Here is a 22,062-nt window from a genome sequence, read left to right as displayed (position 1 = left end):
ACTAAAAACTCAGTAAGAAATATCTTACTGAATTACTTATATGGAACTTAAAGAATAATGTTCAGTAATGTAGGCACATGGGGTTATTTAAATTAATTAAAGCTTAATAAAATTAAAAATTCAGTTCCACATTTCAAGAATTCAATAGGTACGTGTAGCTTCTGACTCTGTACGAGACAGCACAGACACAGAATATTTCCACCACTGCAGAAAATCCTGTTGGACAGAGCCACTCTGAAAATGACTAATAATTTTCAGAAAGAAAAACGTTTAGGATGCAATGAATATAAAGGCATTGTTCTCCCCTCAGGTGCATTCCAAAACCAAATAAATCTATCTCCTTCTAATGTCTGATTAATAATTATTTTAAAAGCCTATTTTGGAAAAAATCATATTCCTATATTTTTAGTAAGAGAGGAAAAAGGGAACTTTTAATAAATTAACTGGAATGTATTTGTCCTTGAGAAAAATGGTACTGATTTTCACTTCCTTTATTCTGTTTGTATAATACCAGTGTCACAATTATTCCTATTCTATGATCTCAACGCAATACATTCTTCAAGGCAGCAAGAATATATTGAAACTATGTTAAAAGTAATACCTGAATTCATTTCTAGCATTAAACTTCTGGAGAATTTTAAGAATATCATTAACACAGAAAAATTACTTACACTGTTATAGAAATTTTAAGCTGGACTTGCATGGCAAATAAAGATTTAATGATCAGAATAATATGAACCACAAGGAAGACAAAGGTCTAAGAGGAATGTATTTGGATATAAAGATCTGAAGTAGAGTTCAAACTTCTCTGATTCTTTAAAAAAAAAAAAAACAGTAACTCTTAAGTCCCAAGCCAATGTTAGTCACCAACTGTAGTGTACATCTCATAGCAACGGCCCAGTCTCTACAGTCAGCGCACTGCCTGGAACACAGCAGACACTCACTCAGATTGAGTAAATCATCAGTTTATTCATTAAGCAGATTTTACTTACTTTTCAAGGCTTTTACAATCTTAATGCCATTTCCCCCCTCCCCAAATTAACAGTTTGTCTCTCAAAATCTGATAAACCTTAAAGAACCAAAATGTATGCTATATTTAAAAATATAAATACTTAAAAATTTTAAGATTATAAAAATTTAAAGAATTGCATCATTGGCTAGATGAAAGTGTCAACCTGGAAAAGCAAGTAATTTATTTTTAAAAACAGAGATTAGAGAGCACCATTTAAGCATAATTTTATTAAGTTTATGCATTTCTACGGTATTTTCTTACAAGGCTTCCAACTCATTTCATACAGTAAGTTTGAGTCCACAGCAAAGGCAAAAACTTGCCAATCTGCCTTGATAGAAACATTAACCCATTTCTTTGGAAACCTATGGTAAAATTTTTAAGTCATTTTTAAAAGAATATGAAACTGTGCTCCTGCAATGCAATGAAATCTAGAGTCCTTCACTTGACAAAAATCTCTTATCCCAAAGATACACCAAGAGGTTTACGTATAAAATGATCAGATAACTATTTTACATGTGTGGTGCCTTTAAAACAATGTATTTGAAGACTGAAGTCATTAACAATAAAAACTGAAAATAAGACCAGTGGCTAGAATAGTAAAGACTGAAAGTATCTACAAAAGTCATTTGATCACAGACACCTCCATATTCCTAGGCAGATCCAATAAACTATTATGGATATGAGCAGCACGCAGCTTACTTGATCTCTTAGAGACAAAAATATAGATAGGGAGATGGGAGCTATAAAGTATCAATAGATTCATCATTAGAATCAAAATAAAACAATCTGAACATCACTGCTTCTACTACACCACTATGTAGCATGACCATGTTCAGATTTAACAGGTTTGAGTCCACTTTCAAAGACAAATGTGTTTCCATTTTCACCACCATACACCCGGACTTCACGGAGTTACTGGTCAAGACCCTGGCACCTGATTCGCCTGAGGTGCCGGAGACCCACTACTCATGGCCTGTGGAGGCACGGCAGCTGGTTCCATCTTGCTAATGTGTGTGATGAATCGAAGACGGAGTTTTAAAGCTGGTTTTAAGTTACAGATAATCTTCTCTACCTAAGAAATAAAAAGTTAAAAAATATTTCAACCAGGGACACCTGGGTGGCTCAGTGGGTTAAAGCCTCTGCCTTCAGCTCAGGTCATGATCCCAGGGTCCTGGGATCGAGCCCCGCATCGGGTTCTCTGCTCAGTGGGGAGCCTGCTTCCTCCTCTCTCTCTCTGCCTGCCTCTCTGCCTACTTGTGATCTGTCAAATAAATAAATAAAAATCTTAAAAAAAAAAAATTTCAACCAGAGAACTTCAATTTCCCACCTTTAAAAAAGTGCTTTACTTCTATCTGGAGATAATAAACTAGGTAGTGGAACAGGCTAGATGAGAAGTTTCTTTCAGCGTTTTATGTTTTAACAAAAGCAAATACAATTATTTCTCTCTCACATGAGTAAAAAACCGTGATCTCCCTCACACACATTATATGTGTGCATATAATCTATGTATCTCCACATTTACAAAAACATACTCACTCACCTAGTTAGCCAGTTATCCCACTGTCAAATGCTATTATAGTTTACACTGGAAATTTTATGTATCCAACCAGTTCACCATCCTTTTCTTTTTCTTTCTTTGACATATATTTTTTTAAGATTTAATTATTTGAGAGAGAGAGAGAAAGAACAAGTGGGAGGGGTAGACGGAGAGGGAAAGACTCTGAAGCAGATTCCACACTGAGCACGCAGCCAGTCACAGGGCTCCATCTCACGACCCCAAGATCACAACCTGAGCTGAAACCAAGAGCTGGACACTTAACCGAATGCACCACCTAGGGACCCGGTTCACCATCCTTTAAAATGCCATCATCACAGAAGCATGAATCATGATTATATTTTGAAGTTCTTTGAATAACTTAGGTCTGTAACATTTACCTACAAAGCTAATTTTTTGGTTTTGATTTATACTTGGAATTCAAACAAAATAATATTAGATCTACTTTTACTTAAAATACTTAAAAAAAAAAATAAAACAGCAAGCAGTACCATGGCTTTCTTAGCTTTATTCAAATGCTCTTTGACCTTACCAGGAAAGAGCAGCTCAATAATTTTTCCTTTCTGTATTCCCTTGTGTCAAAGTTTCTCAAGCCCAAATACAAAGGATATGCTAAATCAAACATTTCTGTACTGGTTTTCACTCAGAGAACTCTGACAATCCTGCTGAGGAAATAAAGAAGTGAACACCCTCCCCACTCCATGTCCCTAGCTCCAAGGAAAGAATCCAGTAGACTGAGGTTCATAAGTTTATACATCAGTTTACCTTCCTTTCCTGCCAGAGAAAGAAATAACATTAAAGTATGGAGGAGAAGTCACCTCACCTATCTGCCCTACCTCCACCCTTCTAAAAGAGCCAACCTTTTTGTTTCCCACAGATAGGACACAGTCATGATTCAAGTTACGATGCCCTTTCCACTTACAGACGACTTTACCAGAAAGTGGCTCTTTATATGCTGAGTCAGAATGTGCTTCCCTTTAACTTCACTGGAGTTTATATGCCTTTTGAAGTGGCACAGAACAAATCTAATGCCAGTTCCAAATGGCAACCCTCCAAATAGTGAGAACATGTACAATTCCCTGGGACTTTGAAAATTTAAGTTAAGTATCTCCAGTTCCTTCAAATACCCTTTATGAATTATTCTTTTAATTCCCCTGGCTTCCATCTTCTAGTTATGCTGTAATTTGTCCAATGTCTCCATAGTGTACCCTAGTCACTGTGGGGAAAAGTGGGATCTTCTTCACTCATTACACAGCACCTCTCTGGTCTTAAAAACGTAGCCATTCTGTACTGTTTCTTCCTAATGAGATTACTGTTAATCAACCACCTAAGTCTTTTTCAGATGACCTGTTGCAAATATCAAAGCGAAAAAGTGTGAGAAATTATAAAATATATTCACTAGTACTTGAATTATATATGCAGAATAATGTGTTCACATAGTCTAAAAAGGTCTAATAATATCAATCCAAAGGTCTAATAATATCAATCCTTTCCCCTAAAAGAAAAAAAAATAACAAAAGTACTCAAAAGTTATCATCATATACTGAAGTTTTCTAAACTAAACATCATTAAAAGATAATTAACTTACTTGTTCTTTTACGCTGTCACCAGTAAACATATACTTCATATGATACAGGAAGTCACAGATGGGATCCATGTAATTTAAGTGGGCACTACACTGGTCTACATTCAGCAACATGTCATAAAATGCCACTCCGATCTATTTAACAAATAATATAAAATTATTTAAGTGGGCAAAAAAGGTTCAATTATTTGGAATGATGTAGCGGGACTCCATAATAAGACTAATACAGGGATAACACATTTGTTGAAGAACTGTCACTGATTACAGAAATCTGGATGGGCTATACGATAGGATCTGCATTTTTTTTTTTTTTTAAAGATTTATTTATTTATTTGAGAGAGAGGAAAAAAAAAGTATGTGAGAGTGTGCATGTGAGTGGGGGGAGGACCAGAGGGAAAGAATCTCAAGCAGACTTCCCACTGAGCAGGAAGCCTAACATGGGGCTCGATCCCACTACCCCGAGATCATAATCTGAGCTGAAATGAAGAGCTGGATGCTTAACTGACTGAGTCTCCCTGGCACCCTGATATGGTCTGCATTTACAAAAGAATCCAGACTGCTACAAAATGTCCCCTAAGAGGGCTTAAATGCAATTTCTCTTCATAACTCAGTAATGTCGTTTAAAATATAAGAGAGAGACGATTTCCATTCTAGAAACCATTTCTCCATATCTGAGATAACTGCAGTCTCAGGGTTACTCTACGTTGTATCTTCTTGGTTCATTTGTTGGCTCAGACTTCAAAGTTCTATTCTTGTCTCATTTTCTTTTCTCTGTCCTCTTGCTAGGTGACTGATTTATCCATTCCCATGATTTTAATTAATTCCTCTGTACTACAGCGCAGGCTCTCAAATGCACCTCTCCATCCTTAACTTTCTCTTCAGCCTTAAGAATGAGTATTTCCCCTGCATTTCCAATTTAATACATCCCACATCAAACTCATTAGAGACACGGGCACACTAAATCCCTTAAATTGTTCTTAGATCCTACTAAACTAATTTCACTAATGGTTATGATGATATACAGTTTGGAAAACCCTGGGAAAGAAACATCAATAGATCTTTATCTTATCACAGACAACACAGGTTATATTTTACCTCTATCATACAACGTGTTCTCTCTTGCTGAAATCTTTGTAAAAATGGTCCCACAAGATGGTACACGTAAAGCAACTGGAATTCAGTCTTCACTATAGGAAGAAGGACTTCAGTGAGAAACCTAAAATTTGAAGATTAGAAATAAAAATTTCTTGTCACTTCAAATCAGCTGAATTGTTTGAACTTTGTTGATACAGCCTACCCAGGCATTTCCTAAAATTTGTAATTTTTTGCAAAGTTTCTTTTTCTAATTAATCTTAAATTCACACTGGCTATGGTTTTCCTTTGATTATCAAAATAAATAACTTCAGATTGAGGAGTCATTCTCAACAGTAAAAGTACTGAATGTGAACCACAGTTATCCCCTGCCTGCTTTCTGAAAATTTGTGTTATGCCACTTTGCTTTTACAAAAGGCCTACATTATTATAGCAATGGCTTTTCTCGTAACAGCAAAAATTCTCTTTGGTTTTCTTTAGGTTATCAAAAAGAGATACTAATGTAGGTTTTCTGTACAAGTAAATTGGTATGACATGAACTTTCAGAAAGGGCGGCATGTGCTTCACTTTATGTCAGTTTGGCTTATGGAAGGTTTCACAGGAATACTTTACTTTTGAATAGCAGGAAAAACCTGTATTTGAAATAAGAAAGAGAATAACCAATCTAATATAAATGTCATTCTCAAGAAATTTGACTCTAATTACTACCAATTTTATAGTCAAGAAAAGTAATCAGAAAATAGCTATTATGAGTTATTCAGTTCAAAATGCAGCTTTTGGGATATATTCTGGAAAAAGCATGCATTTGACTAAACCTCCTGAAACTGTAATGGAAAACTAGATGCCAGACTATTTTTTGCTCATACAAATTAATTTTTTTAAATCTTTTTTTTTTTTAAGATTTTATTTATTTAACAGAGAAAGAGATCACAAGCAGGCAGAACAGTAGGCAGAGAGAGAAGGGGAAGGAGGCTCCCCGCTGAGCAGGGAGCCTGATGGAGGGGCTTGATCCCAGGACCACTAGACCATGACCTGAGCTGAAGGCAGAGGCTTAATCCAGGGAGCCACCCAGGCGCCCCTATACAAAGTAATTTTTTCAAACAATTTTGAAATATGAGAGCTTTCTCATTATCTAGAAACTCTACTTAATTAAAACTCACTTTGAAAGCTACTCTATTGAGATATATACTTCCTGTGTAAATGAGATTAATAAACACAAAATGAAAAAGGTCCAGTTTACTTACGAAATCACAATACCTACTTGGGAATGAGAGAGAGCTGTCCAATGCTAGAATGGTGCCACACAGCATGTGCGAGAGCTAACGTATAGCTGCAGCTCATCTCAGAGTAGGACTGATGACAAGCAGTGAAGTCAAAGAGGCGGAATGGATAGCCAACCCACTCTGACTCAGATGTCAGGCTGGGACTGCTGATAACACTCACAATTCGATCATGCAGGACAATCCAATATGGTTCCTTTAAAATCAGAGGAAAGCCTGATGAAAAATATCCCTTATCAGGTATTCCACCCCATTTCCAATACTCCACTCCAAAGCCTAAACTCATGGCACTTTATTGTTCTTTAAAGTTTTTTACTTCTCTAGCACGTTGTCTTGTGTAACGGAGATTTTGAAAGCAAAAGTGGGTGTCTTCATCATTAAGTCAAATTAAGTCAGCAAGAACCTGGGGATAAGTGTCTGTGAGTTAAGAGGGCTCTATACATGTGTCTGCCTAGTTCGTTTAGTATCTGGTATTTACTACACAGTAAATTGCTTTTACCAATACCTATTATATAGACAACACTACTACACATAAATAACTCAAATAAATATATATATTTTGGAGGCATATAAGGAAAAAATGACTGATTTGGAGAGGTGAATAATCAAGTCGTAGAGCACAGAGCTAAGACAGTGTTACTGATACTGAAAGATAACTGCAACAGTCAACTGTGTAGTGCCGAGTAGACACAGGTGGTCACAGAAGGGGGACCTCACATGAGGGAAGGTCAGGGAATGGCTCACTGAAGAAGCAGGACCTAAGCTGGCAAAGAATGAATAAGCTTTAGAAAAACTGACAGAAGGAAAGGGGTTCTGCATGTCTTATTATGCAACACATCAGAAGTACTTAAAACATATCTCAACAAGAGCTATTAGCATGAGCAAAGACTCTAGATACATAACATGTTAAGTGGTCAAAAGTAGATCAGACTTTAATGTCAAAGCAAAGTTGGATAGATAAGGTGGGACCAAAGGATGCAGGGACTCATAGGTCAGACAGGTTTTTAGATCTCAGGGAGAAGGCAAACAAAATACTCACCGTAGGTTTCTGAAGCAGTAATACCATAAAAACTTAAAAAATATGTAAACACTTAATTGTGTGATGTCCTTGTACAGGCCATCTTACATGCATCTTATTTTTGTGACCAACAAGGACAACTGCATTCCATTACTACATATAAATCACAGTTGTTAACTCACTGGTAATGCAGTAATGATCAGTCCAATTGCATTCATCCATGCTGTAATATTCTCTCTTGGCACTAATGGCTGACTAAAAGTGAAGAAAAAAAATTAAAAATGTGAAATTACAAAAATATTTTTATATGGTTGATAATGGATCTTATTTTGAGAATACATATAATTCAGGGCTAACAACTGACCTACTTCAATAAAACTACAATGGAATTTTTTGGGGGTGCCTGGGTGGCTAGTCATTGGGTGTCTGCCTTTGGCTTGAGTCATGATCCCAGGGTCCTGGGATTGAGCCCTGAATTGGGCTCCCTGCTCAGCGGGAAGCCTGCTTCTCCCTCTCTTACTCCCCCTGCTCATGTTCCCTTTCTTGCTGACTCTCTGTCAAATAAATAAATAAAATCTTAAAAAAAGAGAAAAAAACAAGCTATACTGGATTTTTATTGAGTAAAAATTTAACATACCCAAAAGCTAAGTAAGGCTTTTCTTAGTTGTCTCCTTTAACAATGGTTGCTGGGATGAAAGACTATTTCTACTTATTTATACTTTTCCAATCATTACCCTCTACTTTTTGTTGATCTTCAAGAAAGGAATCTTGAAGGCTATCTTCAGTGAGATGTTAACATTATTCCTAAATTTATTAAATGTCAAATAGCTGCTGAAGAGTAGAGGTGGGAACAAACCCAGGTCTTCTGACCCTGTCCAGGGCTCACTCCATTACATCTGTATCACAAAGATAAAATCTGGGACCAAAAGACAGTTACTATCCCATATGCAACAGCCCTGGGAAACAGGTTTGTCTAACAGTTCCAAATAAAATATCATTCTTTTTTTTTTTTTACAAATAAACAATGAATGTTATTGCATGAAACAGGATACATACCTTTTCAGGACGACATTTAGAAGAGCATTTCCAACATCTTCACCTGAAACGGCCAAGGCCATGAGCTCCACACAAGTAACATGCAGTGCATGCGCAGCTGGGTTGGGAAACTCATTGAATCTCCAGTCACAGTTTGGAAATGGACCAGGAGATTTGCCAGCCATCGGTGCAGATGGTTAAAGCTATAACTGTTTGTTTATTTTGAGATTAACGGCTCACATCTGTAGTACTTTATAGTTTTAAAAGTGTTTCCCATGTAAACATCTCATTTTATTACCAATTTACCTGATTATAAGTCCCCAAGAAGTGACTGAACAGAAATTAGGCAAATAATAGGAACCAAACACACATCAGTTTGACATAACTGAAATGTACTGACAGCAACAATGTGATTAACCACAGGTATAAATGGTTGTTCTTATATACCTGTGGTTTTGTAACTGTGACAAGATAGCTAGAGAGGCAACAAGAGTAGCCCCAGGCTGCATCCAACCATTTCTTTTAATAGTTATAAGACAGCTGATAAGATTACTTTATAATGAGTAATTCTTTTACTTCAGGAAACAAATGCCTTCATGTAGCAAAACAAATCACAAAACAGTAGCATGATGTACAAACATGATAAGCACAGTGTGCTAATAACTTAAAACAAGAAATCAAAATAAAGAAATAAAAATACATATATAGCAGCCTTTTCATTATAAAAGAGAGAAAATAAGTTTTATTATCTATTAATATTTTTAAAAAGCATTTAAGGATTTATTTAAAGCAAAAAAATTCTATGTTCTCCAGTAGCAAACAGATACATTTACTATAATACAGAGTATTTTTTTTTTAGGAATATAATTTTTTTCTTTGAAACAGCCTCATTAGGTCTATTTTTTAGATATAAAATTTAATGAAGTGAATGTGTGCCTATCAGGCAGCTAACCTGATGCTAATTTAAGCTTTCAAAATCTTTACAAAAGTAAAAATAAAAATAATTGCAAAAAAGAACTGAAGTTTTGGAATATATAAAAATATTACCTTGAAAGGATAATATATATTCTCACAAATCAACCTTTAGTTATTTCTGAAGGGTCTGGAAAAATCACAATGAAAAGGATATTATCTACTAGTCTGCCAATCAATCTGCAATAGTAGGAGTCATCTGGGACCCAAGGATTTTCTTCCCGTGCATTCATGCCACACTTGAGGTATGTGTCACTTAGACACCAGCCTTGTGGTCGATTATCCTTGAGTGAGCCAATGATGGCATGGACAAGCTTTCTCTTGAGATGTGGGCGTTCTCTCAGATGCATTTCATAATAGTGCAGAGTATTATACAAATAAGTCACAGGGCGATCTGCCAAGAAGAAAACACATCATCACAATGTTAATCTGGCTACCCACAATGAAAAACTAACCCTCTGTTTTCAAGATTACCAAAAAATAGCTCAGAAACTCATGAAACTATTTCACATGCTGGGCAATGGCATACAATGAGTATTTTTATTTTAGGACAAGGCAGAAAGCTTCTAATAATATATACATGGCACATAAAGGAATATCCACTGCAACGCTGCTTATATTAGCAGAAAGATTCGAATAGTCCAAATGGTCAAAACAAGGTAAATCATGGCATGTGTGGCATGAATGAGTTTTTTAGGTACTGATATAAAATAATCAATCCTGACACATTATAAAGGCATTAAACACAACATGCAGAACAATGTGTATATCCTATATTATTTGTGGGGGAAAAAAAACTAACCCCAGGATATCTAAGGAAGGATACACAAGAAACTGGTAACAGTGGTCTCCTACAGAAAAAGAAACTGGGCAGCTAGAGGTCATGATGGAGTTAACTACTTTTCACTGCATACCCCTCTCTACCATGTGGATGTTACCTAATTCTCCTGCCCCTCCAAAAAAATTTTTTAAAGGAATGCTTGCTTGAACTTCATACCTATTCTGTAGTGCTAAAATGCAATTCAGACTTCTGGTTAGGAGGACGATATCTAGACAAAGGACTGAGAAGAACTGCCCCCAGAGAAATTTGCTTTGTCCCCACAGTGGCTGCTCCAGGCCTTTCATGCTCCTGTGGCTGACTCCACCATTCTCCAGTCACCTGGTTTAAAGCTCCACAGTTGTCTTTGACATCTTCTTTTCTATAGTCTCTCCATGAGCAGCTAATCAAGCCCTGTTCTTCTTCCTTGACTATCTGTCCCTTCCTTCTCATTTCCAATATCATCATAGCTGTTCAGGTACTAATCATATAACTGAATTTTTTGACGGAAGTCTTTGAAATTGCTTCTTCCTTCCGAAACATGCTGCCAACTACAGTTAGATTTATCTTTCTCAAGTAATGCTTTTTATCTGCAGGTTATAAGATCAAAACTTCTCAGCCTGGCACTGAAGGTGATTTATAGGTGGGTACGAAGTTTAAATTCTCAATTTAGCCAACGAGGAGACTGTCTTCAAAATGCTGTGATTTTTTCCAAAGGATTCCTTCTGTCTAGAGTGTTCTCTTTTTCTGCCTGTTTATATAAATCACATATATCAACAGCTTGAATCCTATCATCTAAGGAAGCCTGCTGAGTTAGTTCAAAGTCACATCAGTCTCTTCTGAGCTCATATCATACCATTCTCCTTCTCCACTTATTTGGCAACTAATCATACTCTATGTAAAAGGGGTCATCTCTTGCATATCACTTTTATTTCTGCTATTTAATACATTTGCCATGACCTACCTATTCATATTTTTATGTCAACTATTTTATACTTCACAGCATCACTATATAGCACTATTGTCAAAACACTTTTATTGAAAAACAATTAAAATATAATGTTTAAACCATGATTACCCATATGGTCATGTCCAGACTACTTTTGTTTATTGAGTTATTAGATGGAATTATAATTTGAAAAAGCTTACCGTGAAATTTATATAAGCCACCAAGGTGATCTAGTAGAGTTTCCAGTGATTTGGAAACTGGAAGCAACTCTAAAAATCTGTGGATGACTATATCAAATACTGGGAGAAATCGAAGACACACATTTCCAAAATAGATGGGTAGATAGGGAGACTGGATCTGCACAGGAGGATCAACCTGCTCCGCCAGGCCCTCAAAATACAGTTTCTCAGGGTATTTCTATGGAAGTGAATAAATGGCAAAAGTTCAGGACATCTTTTTCTATTCTCTTAAAAAAATAAAGCTAAATAAACTTGTCATTTTTAAAAGAATATGAAACCATTTTTGTTTTTATAATGCAATGAAATAAATCTAGAGTGCTTTACTTGAAAAAATATTATCCCAAAGACATAGCAAAAGAGATTTATGTAAAAAGAATTTATAATAACCCTTTCATTTTGTAACTATTCATATCTACTAAAACTGCACTTTCAATAAATTCCTAACATAGAGCTACTCTAGAACCTTGAGGCAGTTTAGAGAGCTAATTTCCTTCTATATAGATTAGAGGGAAAACAGAGAACCAAAGAGAAAACAACCAAACCAATTAGCCAAATTCCTAAGAACAGCATAAACAGGATTCACTGAAGCACTGAACTGAATTAGTACCTTGTGATAACTCATGTGCTTGGTGTGCCAGTCATTCTGTAGCCAGTGTTCTGGAGAATTTTCTTTCACAAAGTCACTTACTCGATTTCTAAAATCATTTGGTTTGAGTAACAGCAACTGAATTATGAAATAACAAACCTGGGCTTCATTTCCTTCATGACTACGCATGGCCTTTGAAGAACAACAGAAAAATGGTATTAAAATGTCTGACCTGTGCAAAAGCATGGGTCTGCTACTAGATAGTCTATATGTGCTATAGTAATATCTCACTATTATTAGAATTTTATTATATGTCTAGTCTACCCCTAACCAACTGTTCAGAATTCCCTAAACATATTTGACTTTCTTGCCAATTTTTGGTTCTCACCATTGCCTTTGCCCAAAATGTCCCTCTTTTTTGGTTGAAATTCAATCCATCCTCCAAGATCTCTCACCTAGATAGAGACGGTCTCTTATTGCTGGCAGGCAATATTTTCCTTACACCTCTATCTTAGCCTTCTATTTTACTGATTTATAGATTTAGCTCATTTCTCCTACTATATCATAACCATACTTATATTTGTGTTTCACAGCTAAGAGGTTAATCAACTAAGTCACTCCAAACATCACCATTATAGTTTTTAAAAAGTAGCATTTTCCAGCCTGGTTCTGTGTCTTCTCTTAAAATTTTGCCTGAAATAGACATCAAGCGAAGAGTAAAAATAATATGGGGAATATTGAGTGGCTATGAGAAATATTCAGTTCTGAATATGGCTGCCAAAGTGTAGAGAAATGATTATTAGCACTCTGCAAAAAAATACAATGACTTTTTTTTTTTTTTTTTTAAACCACTTTCTGCCTCTAGTGGCAGCCTTTGGAAGTCAACTCAGGGGCTAATTGCTTGTACTTTTACAGTATCACAAGGCCAGGACCATGACTGTCTTATTTATTTATATATTTTCTATGCATAGAACACAGTAGAAATTTAATACACACTTGCTGAATGAATGAAGACAGACAATGGGAAATCTCTAGTTCCTTAGGGAAGTGATAGCAATGCTTGATAATAGTATAATTTCATTAAATCCTTAGAAGCAATATAGCTTGATTAGCGCAAGATCTGTCAGTAGCACACCTTGATCCAAGAGAATGAAGCAGCTTAGAAACTTATTCTCAAATAAGCATATTCTTACCAGGCAGAGAATTAATCTGTCCAGTGTAACAATGTTATACTTCCATACCATGTCATTAAGAATTTCAATGCATTTGTTGAGTTGCTGACCCCCAGCTGATGTAGAGAACTCATATACTAAGAAATCTGCAAATGTTCTCACATGGGCTACCAGGGCCCTGGCTCCAATTCTTTCTAATACTCTAGAAAACAAAGAGTAAAAAATAAGTTATATTGCTATATGGTATAACAGTTTGTCAAATGGAATGCAGATCTAGGTTTCTGGCTTACCTATAGCCAATTTGATTAATATGATCTGTTTCTAAGAGCATTTTCCAGAGAAGACAAAGGAAGAGAGGAGGAGAGCCTTGCATAGAGAAGTGGGTAATGATGTCATTTTCATTGGTCATTGACTTCCACTTCCTATATTCCTCCTCCACATTTTTTTTCAGATTAAAACGGCTTTCCTGAGGTACATTATTTTGCTTGAAGAATGCCTAAAAGGAAGATCAGAAGTTTACGTCAAGGGTTATATTAAAAAGAAGAGCACTCGCTATAGAGTCAAGAAACCAGTTCTAGGCTTGATTCTGATACTAATAAACTTTGTGTGACCTCAAGCAACTTAGTAATCAAGACCTGAATTTCTATAATGGGAAAATACACAGGCTTGAGGAGATTATCTCAAAAATTCCTTTCCTAGATTTCCTAAGCAGAAATTCCAAGCAGCCTGAATTCAGAGCCTCTTCAATCATCTGATGATCTTCTGTTCATCTTTGAAAAAGAAAGAAAGAAAGAAAGAAATGTATGTACATTTTCGTTACATATTTTGTTATCTCTATAAGGAAAATCCATTATACTACCTCAGATCATCAGTATCAGTATCACCTGGGACCTGTAAGAAATGTAGACTTGGGCCCCATTCTAGACCTAACTGAATTCTAAGTTCAGCAGTCTATCTGAACAAGCCCTCTAGGTAATTCTGGTAAGTTTGAGAACTACTGCTCTAGCCCTATTGGCAGTTTTAAAAAGCAGATGCCCACGGCGCTTAAACTTTTCTCTGAAAAGTAGAGGACAAATGAGGTTTTCCTTTCTCCATATCATAAAAGCCAAGTTAATAGTTTTTCTGTGTGATTAAAAAAAAAATTCAGTCAAGTGTAACAATGTGTATTCTGTGAGGCTCTGTTAAGCTGTATTTCTCCCTATTTCAATTCTAAGAGAGAGACACATTTTTTCAGGTAATGTGTTAATTCTCACAAGATTCCTAAACTGTTAACTAATAAGATAAAACGAAAATTTTATTTTTAGGAATATATTTAGTTCTGGAGTAGGAGAGGGAACAACTCAAGAGACTCTGGAATAGCAAAGATTTTTTAAAAAGGAAATATAAGCTAATTTCCTTTGGAAATCACTTAAACAAGCTCTCTAGAATAACACTAAGTGGGAAGAAATGAGTTAATGGGGAAGAATGATTTCATATATATTAAATGGAAAAATGACTTTGTATACATTCAATATGTAATTAAGACCAAATTACCTGTAGTGGGCCTGGAAAACAGCTAAGAGTGTGTGATGCCCAATTATGAGGAGTAAAACTCATGATGGTCTGAAGTATGTCTTTACACCAAGTTCCTTGAATTGAATCAGAGCCTGTAAAAAAATCTAAACATAAACAAATAGATGTAATCCAGATATAAATGACCCACAATTTATAAGTGATATCATAAGGAAAGTAACAATTATGTACACCCATTGAATTGCATAGCAATACACTCACTGCTTAACTAGTTATATTCAATTTAAACTTACGTTCTCTTAGTTTATAAATAATTTGAATGATTAATTAGTAAATATGAGCACAATTTATGAAAAGAAGACAAAGGATATTGCAATCTTTTTTTTTTTTTTTTAAGTAGGCTCCATGTCCAGTGTGGAGCCCAACATGGGAACTGAACTCATAACCCTAAGATCAAGACCTGAGCTGAGACCAAGAGTTGGACACTTAACTGACTGGGTCACCCAGGTGCCCCTGCAATTTTTTTTTTTTTAAGGTTACAGAGCACCAGTGGTCTAACAGTGATACAAGCCCTCCATGACTGCTCATGTAGTTCACTCTGACAATGAGGTATCACCACTTTCTTGAGCCAAGGAAACAGAATTAAGAAAGTATCTTTTCTAGTGGTTGAAATAGCTACAGACTTTAACTCTCTAAATCAAGAAGGTTAATTTATGTAAAATAAGATAGTTCACACAAATGTATTTGAGGTTACTAAATTCAATAACTACTTCTTTAAAACAGCAGTTTTCAAAGTATGGTCTGCAGATTCTGTGGGTCCCCAATACATCCTTTCAAGGATTTGATGAGGTCAAAACTATTAAAGTAATAAGAAGATAGTACTAACCTTTTTCTGTGTTGATATGTGCACTGATGGAGAAAAGGGAATGGTAAATAAAACTGCTGGCCCCTAGAACATTCAAACAGTGGCACCAGACTATACTAACAGCCACTGTAATCTTCACTACGCTCTCATAGGAGAGAGGGGCTGTAGAGGGGAAGTGCCAGTTTTATTCAATAATATCCTTGAAGTAGTGAAAGGAATGTATCTTAGCCCTTAAGTACATCTAATTTTATGTTATGATAAAAATGGAAATATGCATAAAGTGTCTTAGCTACCCTTCAAAAGATGATGGGTATCTTAAGGAAAAATACTTGCAATTTTGTTTAAATATTCAGTTAAATCTCTTCTTGGCCTTTTGGCTAAGATCATGTGTGGAATATTGAGTTAAGTTAGCTCCTTTTTTTTTATTGGAATTCCACTTTTATTTGAAAGAACATCTGACAGAAAACTACAGTTATTCGGATTTGGGCATTAAGCAGAAATTTTCTTGAAAATTAACAAAGGGAACTTGTTACTTCAAGGAAAACAAATGACAACATCTTTTGCCAATGATAAAATTTGACTTTTCCAGTGAAGAATCAAATTTTTGGAAAACCTGTATCCACTACTATAAGTCTTATAGTTTTCCAAAACTTAATGATTTTCCTAATGAAATGTGCAGCGATATTAACAAATGTGATTTTAAGATACTGCATAGTGAAGTGTGCCCACATTTATAAGATCTACGTAACACAGTAAACCAAAGCTTTCCAAAAACTAATTCATGAAGTTATAAAATACACGTTTTTTTTTTTTTTTAAAGATTTATTTATTCGACAGACAGAGATTACAAGTAGGCAGAGAAGCAGGCAGAGAGAGGAAGGGAAGCAGGCTCCCTGCTGAGCAGAGAGCCCAATGTGGGGCTTGATCTCAGGACCCTGGGATCATGACCTGAGCTGAAGGCAGAGGCCTTAACCCACTGAGCCACCCAGGCACCCCAAAATATACATGAACTTAAAAAATCCACTAGGTGTGCAAAAGAGATCACAGGATTATAAAGTAAGAGTACACAAAGGTCACTGATAGAACTTTGGATTCTATGCTGCAACTAATGTTTGAGAAACCATCACTTGTCCAATTTTGTGTGACATCAGAGAATATTCACAATTATTGGAAAAGGCCATTAAAACACTCCTCCCCTAAAACCTCTTACCTGTGTGGGGCCATATTTTTTTTTATTTCTAAAATAACATATTACAGTAGATGATATGTAGAAGTAAATATGAGAATCCAGCAAAGCTTCTTTTACAACAGGTATTAAAGAGAGATGCAAAAAATGTGAAACAATGGTGCCTCTTCTCATTAAAGTTTTGTCTGGAGAATATATAGTTTATTTTTCACAAAAAATATGCCATTTATGTTAATATATATTAAGTTCATTATTTTTAAGTGAGTCAAAAAACATTAAAAAAGCATCCAATTAATAATACAGTGTATATTACCTAAATTGAATTTAAATGTAAAAAATTTTTAAAAGCGTCTATCTTAGTATCTAATAAAGTAAATATTGATAGATAAAATCCATATAAATAGAAAATCTTTGGGAATTTCATTTTTTATTTTTAAGAATGTAAAGTGGTCCTGAGACCAAAAACCTCAAGAACCACTACCTAAAAATGATGTAAAATGGCTGAAAACTGAAGCTCAATTCAGTTAAAATAAGAGTACACAGAAGAACCTACATTAATGACTAAACTGGTGAAAGTATTAAAACAAGCATTATTTTTTCCAAACAAATGAAACGGGTCTTTTCAGTATGTTATCCCCTAAATAATCAGTAGGGACACTGCATGCTCTAATTCATCTGTTTTTGTCAGTGGTAACCATCATATTCACTGTACCTGTTACGTGAGTTGCTCTAGCTAAGGTCAATATCAAGGCTCGGTTCAGCTCTTCGGATTCTGCGGACAGCACTGTTTTGGGATCACTTAGGAAGCGTGTGAACTGTGGCTGGACCTCCGAGCTCCCTAATGCTGTTATAAGCCTAAGTGCAGTGCTCTCAACACTGAAAGGTGGGAAAAAAAAAGAAATGAAAAAGTTAAGTTACATATAAAGTTTCAGAATTATAGATTTAAATCTAATTCTAGATTGAGTAAATGGAAAAACATGAAAACCATGAATTTCTGTTCTTTGATTAAAAAAACACCCTCCTCCTTTGTGTGAGAATGAGCTTTGTTTAGTTTTAAAAACCTGAGATGCCAAAATAAATAAATAAATAAATAAAAACCGAGTTGCCAAATTTTATAGCAAAACCATCTAACACTACTCATTTGAAAAAGGTAGCTCATAGCTTATAGGATTACACAATTTCACCTGGATATACAACATTTCAAAAATCACATTTTTCAATCTGAAAATATATTTTCACTTAAAGCTAAATCAAAGTGACATGATAATTTAACCATAATCTGAAATGTATTTAAATCAAATACTCTTTTTTTTTTTAATTTTTTAAATTTTTTGTTTTTAATTTGACAGAGAGAGAGAGATCACAAGTAGGCAGAGGGAAAAGCAGAGAGAGAGGGAGAAGCAGGCTCCCTGCTGAGCAGAGAGCCTGATGTGGGGCTTGATCCCAGGACCCTGAGATCATGACCTAAGCCGAAGGCAGTGGCTTAACCCACTGAGCCACCCAGGTGCCCCTAAATCCAATATTCTAAAGGAATAAACTGGAACATTTTGTCAAAGGCCTTGGAAGTACTCATTCTCAGGCCAAAGATCACCAGGAGAGGTCCGAATTACCTTAATAACTTCCTATTTAAAAAGCTGTCCTCGGGCGCCTGGGTGGCTCAGCTGGTTAAGCAACTGCCTTTGGCTCAGGTCATGGTCCCGGAGCCCCGGGATCGAGTCCCGCATCAGGCTCCCAGCTCCATGGGGATTCTGCTTCTCCTTCTGACCTTCTTGCCTCTCATGCTCTCTCTCACTGTCTTCTCTCAAAATAAATAAAATCTTAAAAAAAAAAGCTGTCCTCTATTTCTTCTGTATTGGAAATAAAATATCCTAGAAGCAGAGGAGATTTATGACACATGAATACAAATACTATAAGGGATTAAGTTCCCCATGTCCAACACAGTTTCTAAGAAATCTTAGGGAAAGACCGTCATCCCAGAACTCACCAGAGATGGAGCTGGTTCTGGTTGGTTTGTGCAACGGCGGCTAGAGTATGAAGATGGCTCAGGAGCTGCACCCTGTAATGCGGCTGGATGTGGTGCATCCGGTAGCTGAACATCTCAAGAAGTGTGTGTAAGATTCCCCAAGCATGGGACTTGAAAACAGTAGGCAAAAGTTGACCTTGAGGAACAAGACAATTTAAGGTACCAATTATAAAAGCTATGTTTAAAAGACATTGAAGAAAAATCACATGGAGTAAAATCTGTGTCAAGATTTGATCATGAACACACACATACACACTTTTTCTCCACTAAATTTTCTCCATTAATTTTTCCTTAATGGTAAGGAAAAAAAACCCATATCCTAATTAGAATACTAAGTTTGCTTTTTTCTTTTTTTGTTGGACTATGATAAATGGTACTCAAGCTCATCTGAAAAAAATGAGACAGCATATGAAAAAAAATTACCCTTCCTCACTTATCAGTTGTTTTTTAAATTACTTTCATAACATTAATATTCCCAATCTTCTGAAGCATGAGGATCATTTTTTAACATACAAATTGCATGACACCCACTCTTATTCTTTCCTCTCTCCCAAAAAAGCTATATTCAACCCTCAATTATCTGGGAAGAAAAGTAATTATGTTCAAATTAAAATTATACTAAACTATAACTAAAAAGTTGTAATTACCATGAATCAGAAAAACACTTCTATATTAGAAAGTATCTATTATTTAGAACTGCATAACAATTAACAGACACTATAAGCTATCTACTGAAATGAAGAAAACTCCTTTGCCAGTCAGATATAGCCCTAGGGCCAAACCAGCAGAAGCAGCACATGGGACCACACATTCTTGCATGAGAATAGGGACCATGTCTGTCTAGCTCACTGTATCCCAAGCACTTAACAAAATACCCCTTTTAAAATATCATTTTATTTTCTTTTCAGTGTTCCAAAATTCATTGTATATGCACCACATCCAGGGATCCATGCAATACGTGAAAAATACCCCTTTCTTATCGTAACTTTAAAGTACAACTCACTCTCCTGACTCTTACACTCTTACCCCTCTTTTTTGCTTGGTTTTTCTCCATAAAACCTATCATCTGACATATTCCATACTTCATTTATTTTTCTGTCTCCCTCATTAGCAGGTAATCTCTATGACAGCAATGACATTTGCACACTATTGTATCCCCAGGGCCTAAAAGAATCCCTGTTGAACTAATGAATGTGTTAATGGTTATAAACACCAGAAGAGTCCTGTCTTACTGATAAATCCCTTTGATGCCAAGGACTCTATTTCCATATACACCAATAAACGACTGTAAGTTTCCACTAGGGCTGGAGCCAAGGCCACGCTGGATTTTGCATGAGCAAGTTTTATCACTCTGGTAGCAATGCTGTGGATAAGGCTGAGGAAAAACAAAAGAAAAGAAAAAATCCATATTTTTGAAATAGATAAGCAGTTACTCATAAGGAATCTGGTATATATCTAAACTTAAATACATGAAATGCACGAGTTCCATTTTAATATTTAAGTTGTGCAGGACACTTGATAGTGATGCATTGAGACTAATTCTGGTTTTCATGGTGCTTTCAATGTGCATCAGGATCCCTTTGCTCACGCAAAAGCAAAATTTGGGTATGACTCATAAAAACATACTTGAATTAAAAAAAAAAAAAGACTAAAACACACACAAACCAAAAACCCCAAAATCATTTAAACAAAAAGAGCATGTATAAATAGTTTTAGTCTGGTTTTCTTTTTCAAATATGTAACTAAAAACTATTTGAGAAATTAAATGACTTTTATTACAGAATTACTTAAAAAAATCACTGCTAAGATCCAAACTCAACTCTGGCACACAGCAGGTAAAGCACATGTATAATGCCATGACAACATTTACCATTAGAAAGAGTATGATTCTTCTAGAACCGATGTCCCACAAATGCATTCTCTTGTATCTACAGAGTGTCTGAACTCTGAGCCAATACTTAAGAGCTAAAAGACTAGAAATAAAAATCTGGATTTCTAGGGTGCCTGGGTAGCTCAGTGGGTTAAAGCCTCTGCCTTCGGCTCGGGTCATGATCTCAGGGTCCTGGGATCGAGCCCCGCATCGGGCCCTCTGCTCAGCAGGGAGCCTGCTTCCTCCTCTCTCTCTGCCTGCCTCTCTACCTACTTGTGATCTCTGTCTGTCAAATAAATAAGTAAAATCTTTAAAAAAAAAATCTGGATTTCTAGCCCTTCTCAAAAAAAATTAGAAGATCAAGCTACACTAGTCTACATTCTTACATTATAGAAATGAGCTAAAATGGCAACACCACGAGGTAAGCCTTGCACGCTTCAGTCAGCGTCAATTCCTTCTAGATACACATACTTGCATGTGCATGAATATCTGCCTCTCTTTCACTCAGCAGCATGTGGGACTCACCTACATCGTCAGCTTGGCTCTTAGGGGTACTTGAGTTCTAGAATCACAACCAACAGAGCCATTTCTGTCTTTTTAAAAAACGATAATATCAATTCTAAAATCATCCCTGTTTATAATCAATATAGTATAGGCATTACAATTTTCGCATCCCTGGACTCAGCAATTCTACTTCCAGCAAATTATTGAACAGAAATATAGGTAGGTTTTATAGGTAGGTGCAAAGACAGTCTTAAAGGTAGTTTAGACATCATTATAATACTAAGACCTTGAAAATAATTCATGTCCAACAATGTGGAACTGGCTAAGTAACCATATATAGCCACACAAAAGACTTCTTCACAGAAATTAAAAACAGACATTTTTTTAAAAAACATCTGGAAAGAGTTGTTTGACAGACCCTTATAGGCAAATGATGGTTATGAAAGAGTACTGCAGGGCGCATGAGTGGCTCAGTTGATTAAGTGTCTGCCTTCTTCTCAGGTACTGATCTCAGGGTCCTAGAATCAAATCCTGCATCTGGCTTCCTGCTCAATGGCGAGTCTGCTTCTCCCTCTCTCTCTGCCTCTCCTCGCACTGATATCACGCTCTCTCAAATAAATAAATAAAATCTTTTAAAGAAAAAAAATATCACAGTAAGAATCCATTTTGTTAAAAGAAAAATCTCAACCATTAAATGCATATATTTATACATAGAGGAAAAAAAAAAGCCTCAGAACATACACCAAAAAATTTTATAATGCTCATTTCTCATGAAGAGATTATGATAATA

The 22,062-nt window shown here is 35.8% G+C and overlaps 1 protein-coding gene across 4 annotated transcripts in view; it reads right to left on the bottom strand.

Annotated features, from left to right (window-relative positions):
* Positions 1-818: 818 nt before the first annotated feature.
* Positions 819-22,062, bottom strand: part of MED23 (mediator complex subunit 23) — a 44,146-nt gene continuing 22,902 nt past the window's right edge. For 3 of the 4 annotated variants that reach the window (XM_032339506.1, XM_032339508.1, XM_032339507.1), the window contains 15 exons: positions 20,131-20,273; positions 18,860-19,034; positions 17,588-17,751; positions 14,846-14,970; positions 13,603-13,808; positions 13,334-13,514; positions 12,162-12,332; positions 11,516-11,732; positions 9,707-9,943; positions 8,599-8,764; positions 7,725-7,797; positions 6,506-6,720; positions 5,248-5,368; positions 4,156-4,287; positions 819-2,084 (listed from right to left, as the gene is read on the bottom strand). In XM_032339506.1, coding sequence (XP_032195397.1) covers positions 1,932-2,084; positions 4,156-4,287; positions 5,248-5,368; positions 6,506-6,720; positions 7,725-7,797; positions 8,599-8,764; positions 9,707-9,943; positions 11,516-11,732; positions 12,162-12,332; positions 13,334-13,514; positions 13,603-13,808; positions 14,846-14,970; positions 17,588-17,751; positions 18,860-19,034; positions 20,131-20,273 — 2,479 coding nt within the window. In that variant the 3' untranslated portion in view covers positions 819-1,931. Of the gene's footprint in view, positions 2,085-4,155; positions 4,288-5,247; positions 5,369-6,505; positions 6,721-7,724; positions 7,798-8,598; positions 8,765-9,706; positions 9,944-11,515; positions 11,733-12,161; positions 12,333-13,333; positions 13,515-13,602; positions 13,809-14,845; positions 14,971-17,587; positions 17,752-18,859; positions 19,035-20,130; positions 20,274-22,062 lie in introns of those variants that run through there. The other variant, XM_032339509.1, reaches the window with a different exon arrangement.

The sequence above is a fragment of the Mustela erminea genome, chromosome 4, assembly GCF_009829155.1.
Source record: "Mustela erminea isolate mMusErm1 chromosome 4, mMusErm1.Pri, whole genome shotgun sequence".
NCBI lineage: Eukaryota > Metazoa > Chordata > Mammalia > Carnivora > Mustelidae > Mustela > Mustela erminea.
This window is presented reverse-complemented; position numbering and strand designations above follow the sequence as displayed.